Raw genomic sequence first — 5,101 nt, forward strand, 5'->3', positions numbered from 1 at the left:
GAAGCTAGTTACAATTAATTCAAACTGGTTTTTCTATAAGCTCTAAAAGATCCATCTATGAATCTATACAAGTGGGATAGATGCCTACTCCAACCATAGAGGAAACAACAAAATGCTCTTAATATGCCATGAAGGATGTCGCATTCCTTCAAAAGCTCTGCTACTTCTTTCCCTCCATAAACCACATCAAGCCATGCTCTCACTTTTGCCAAGACGACTAGCATAGGCAATGCCAGATAAACAAACACCCTTAAGAGTGTGGCATCACCTAGACAACCAAATATGCAAAGTATTAAGCAGAAGCAATATCCTAGTGAATATGCAGGTAATCTTTGTCCTCTAACCACCAATCTCTGTTTCCTCAAGTTGTCTGCAGAGAGTGAAGCTCCTCTGCCAGATATCCAGAAAAAAGAAGCTCAACAACTTTCTAAAACCATACTGATCCAAACAATTCTCTAGAGGAAATCCAAAGACACGCTCTTAATAAGAAGTTGATAGAAATACATAGCAGATAACCTTTTATTACTAAAGCCCGTCCATTTCATTTGTCCTCTCCACCACTCAAATTTAGCCATACAGCTTCTTGAGAAACTCCAGTGCATCCTGTAATTCCCAATCTTGAATTTCCCTCATAAACAACACACTCCTTTTGGCCACCTCATTGTTGACCTAAACAAAGTCAGCCATATAAGCCATTGTCAACTTAAATACTGGAAATTAAAAAATAGATAGAGGTCTTCCTTTAGTGCTGAGAACTGCCACAACCAACGTTCCCCACCAAGAGTAACTCTCCTATAAAACACATTTAGCTGTTCAAGATACCTCTCCAAAGCCCAACACCATAAGGGGTTGGGGCACTTTAGTTTTCCACCCACTCCTCTCCGATTCATATTTTGCAACATCATAGGCTACCAGAGTGAGTTCAGCTCACAACCAAAACTCCAAAACTACTTGCCCAATAAAGACATATTAAACACCAGAATGTCTGAGTCAAAGCAGATCTATTAAGGGCCTTCACTAATTTCCCATTGGCCAGATGAAATTTTCTCTAATTCCCCATTCCCTACCAAAAGAAAATATTTCTTAAATTGCTTATATCCTCATATGAACAGAGACTGGTCTACAAACAGAGATGTAATAGCAAGCTAGCAACAGTAATCTTCATAATAATCATTTTGCATCCCATTGAAGGCAACTTCTCTTGCATCCTGCTAATTTCCAGTCAACATTCTCAATCATAAGATTGCAGGACAATACTGAGTTGTAACTAGAGCTAAACGGTAAACGCAAGGATTGAAAATTTAAATGCCATGTGTACATAGAAACAAACAGAACGCTTAGTAAAATTCATTCAATAAATAATGCTTGGATCTGCAGACTTACCAAATATTTCAATGCCCAGTTGTTCATATAGTGGACTGAAGAAACCATCAACAAACTGAATAAACCACCAAGTCACGAAAAATGTGACAGCAACAGGAAATAGAACTACACTGCAATTTCAGGATTTAACACAATGTTACACCTAGAGCTGATGGGTAAAGAATAACGCAGATTCAGCTAAGATAACAGGCAAAAGAGAAGCTACTACCATCCAGTCATGAACTTCTTTGAGACCCAACTTTGAAGCACAAAACAGCAAGCCTGAACAAATGAAAATAAGAGAACATATCCCATAAAAGAAGGCAATAAAATTTACACATGCATATACACAAGTCAATAACGATTTCCACAGAAACATGTGATCAGTCAACATTCCACCAAATGAGATCAAATTCTAATCCTCCAGGAAAGGGATATCAGAGTGCCGATGCATGGCAATAGGTTCATATCATGTTTTTATTGTGGCAAAGACAAGCTTCTTAGTTACCTATTAGACATGCAGGTCAATTTCTTTTGAAGTTATAGCATCTCATTTCAAGATAGTAAGCTCCAGACAGAAATGACAGGAAAGAGTGTTTCTCACTTAAAGTGAGAGTGGACCCCACTAGAGAGTCAATTTGGCCAGATTGAGATTGAGAGAAATAGTTAATAGTAATCTTCATAGTGAAAAGCGAAATTCTGTTTTATTGTCTTCTATTTGTTTATTTTCAAAATCCGCCTATGCCAAGGTGCGAGTTTTTGCATTGACAGATGCCTACTCCACTGGCTAAAGAAAATGGTAGAAAATTGGCAAACAATACCTCCAGAATTACACAATGAGGAGAGAAGAAATTAGTTGCAAACTCATAAACTTGAGAGAGTATGACTACATTTACAAGATACAAAAGATGTTGGCTTCTATGGACGTAAGCAAATTGTTGAACCAAGTAAAGTTTGGTATCTATTTTTTGTGGATATTTGGACTCTTTTATTCACCATCTTTAGATCGACCTAGTTGTCATCATAATTACCATTTTGTTCACAACACTTGTGACCACAGACCAACCCCAATAAACAATATGTATCTTCACCACTAAAAAACAGCAATCTTAGAAGAGAAGCATACACATGCATGTTAAAGGTTTAAACGAGAAGCTTTTTAACATAGTGAGGGAGATACATAATGAAGAAAATTACCATCTGAATGTGGGACGTTCCAAATATACTCATTTATTAAGTTTCAGTCATGTTGAGAATTTCACGTATAAATAGGGCTAGCATTGTTGAATTATGAAGACAATGATTTTTGTGATATAAATATGTGAAAGTTATTTCCATGTTTCTCTCCCAAATTCTCCAATTCCTCCTCTCTTCTTTCTTTCACTTCCTCTTTACTGCTCTACCACATACAGTGAAATGCCCACCCTCTACCATAGAAGCAAAAGATAATGACGCTCCATTAACTTGAAAACCGGTCAGCAAAGATGCATATGCAGTAAACTTTAATTTTTCAGCAAATAGGTAAAAAAAGTGGACAAATGGTGCCAGTTTTATGCTAGAACATGTGCATCCCACTATATGCTAGGTGCCATAAGAGTGCAAAATCACAATTGGATTAAAAATACAGATTAAAAAAAGTGGACAAATGGTGCCAGTTTTATGCTAGACCATGTGCATCCCACCATATGCTAGACGCCATAAGAGTGCAAAATCACAATAGGATTAAAAATACAGATCCGAGACTAATTATAGCCACGAAAAACTTAAATAGACAATAGTTGAAAGTTGAATCCAAAAGGGAATAAATGTTGAGGTTGGAGAGTATAAAATTCAAGAAACATGACTTCTCAGCACAGCTTACGACAGGATAAACTGCAAAACTTATGACTCCAGTAATTCAAGAGAANNNNAGGATAGGAGGAGGGGGGGGGGGGGGGGGGGGGGGGGGGGGGGGGGGGGGGGAGGATTCAGTGTCTTGAAATTCTCGTTTTAAAAGTTCAGTGCTGCACTTCAGCTATAGCAAATAGTATCAACTATCGACAAGGAATTATGTCATTAAAACTAAGTTAATAATTTAAAAATTTATTTTAATAGGTTGAACTTGAATAAAAAGAAAGTTAGTAAACTAAAGATCCAATCTTCAACTATAGATCGGAAATTTCACTGATTTGCTCCTTGACAGCTTTACTGCTTGAAGGTACATTGGAATTGAAGTCGACATTTGAATTTAATTTATATCTCCCCTGTTAAATTCAAAGACTTCCCATCTGAATCATCGTATTTTTTAATAAGTCGAGGCCAATTAAACTACCCGCACGACAGTGCAGAAAAATATAACAACTAAATTTAAATACAATCAATTTAACAAATTTGTACAAAAAAATCCAAACATATGCTAAATCTCAATTTCATAAGAAACCCCGGACCTATCATTCGTATTAAATAGGTAAACAACAATCAGAAGTGATTCGTGAATATCGGTCTACATTTGGAAAAATCTGCTAAAATAGGAATTTTGGTTGAAAAAAGGGTACCTCACGGGTGGAAGAATTTGGAGAATTAGGAGGAGATTTCACGGGATCCTCGGGATCTTCATCTTCGCGGGAGCCTTGACTAAGTGGCACTGATGTTGCGTCCTTCTCCTCCGGCATTTTTTTCGATGATATTCCAAAAATTCACTCCAGAAATGGGAGGTTTAGTTGAAAATATATAGGGAAACAGGAAACGGGATTAGGTGGAGATCATATGTGAAGATGATAATGAATTATATAATGTAAAGAGAAGATTAAGGTTGAAGGGAACAAGAAGAAATAGGGATTGAAGTTTGTGATTTTCTGTGCCGGCAACGTGTGAAAAGGGCCTTTGCTTGAGTTTGAAGCGTGCAACTACTAAAGAAGAACGTACTACTCTTCACTTGCATATTTTGGTCAAAGTGAGGAACTCGGAAAGTAATGTTGGAAATTTCTCTCTCTCTCTCTCTCTCTCTCTCTCTCTCTCTCTCTCTCTCTATATATATATATATATTTCATTTTTCACCAAAATGAAATTCTTATAGATTCATTTATATGCGATGTTAGATTATGATCACCTACCGTCATACTCTAACACCACCGATGTTTATATAGCACCATTTAGATTGATGTTCAACATCAGTGATGTAAATAACATTATTAAAAAATTATAGATGTTTGAAAAAATATTAGATAGTTGGTATGACTATCTCACCTTTTTAATTATGCAATATTCAATATAATTGTTTTGACATTATTATAGTTATGTGTGTATGACTATTAAAATTTTATAATATGTATTTGCTTTAGCCTCTATTTGATACTCATTAAAAATAATTTTTTGGAAAAAATAATTTTTAGAATAGTGATTTTTTGAAAAATGTGTGATTAAAAAGTTTAAAAAATTATGAATTTATATGCAAAATATATTATTGTGAGAAAATGGTTGAAAACGAGTTTTAGAACCAAAAAAAAAAAAAAAAAAAGCTTTCGGAGAATGGTTGACAAATATGAACTTAACTTATTGTGTGTAGATTATTACAGGATAAATCTCTTTTGCTCAGCAATAATTATTAATATGTTCTCAATTATGCTTTTTTTGGAAGAAATATAATTCTATAAATACATTAATATTATCGAATAACGTAATTTTATAAGATCTAATATGTTATTATTCTTGAAGATGAGAAATTTATATAGTTTAATATCAAAATAATAATTTATTATTG

At 34.9% G+C, this 5,101-nt stretch overlaps 1 protein-coding gene across 1 annotated transcript in view; it reads right to left on the minus strand.

Moving 5' to 3' along the window:
• LOC111397136 (protein LIKE COV 2-like) overlaps positions 1 to 4,293 on the minus strand; it is a 9,330-nt gene extending 5,037 nt beyond the window's left edge. The window contains exons 1-3 of the mRNA XM_023023889.1: positions 3,897 to 4,293; positions 1,592 to 1,644; positions 1,384 to 1,493 (exon numbers count right to left, since the gene is read on the minus strand). Coding sequence (XP_022879657.1) covers positions 1,384 to 1,493; positions 1,592 to 1,644; positions 3,897 to 4,013 — 280 coding nt within the window. The 5' untranslated portion in view covers positions 4,014 to 4,293. The remainder of the gene's footprint in view (positions 1 to 1,383; positions 1,494 to 1,591; positions 1,645 to 3,896) is intronic.
• Between the last annotated feature and the right edge of the window lie 808 nt (positions 4,294 to 5,101).

This window comes from Olea europaea, chromosome 7 (genome assembly GCF_002742605.1).
Source record: "Olea europaea var. sylvestris chromosome 7, O_europaea_v1, whole genome shotgun sequence".
NCBI lineage: Eukaryota > Viridiplantae > Streptophyta > Magnoliopsida > Lamiales > Oleaceae > Olea > Olea europaea.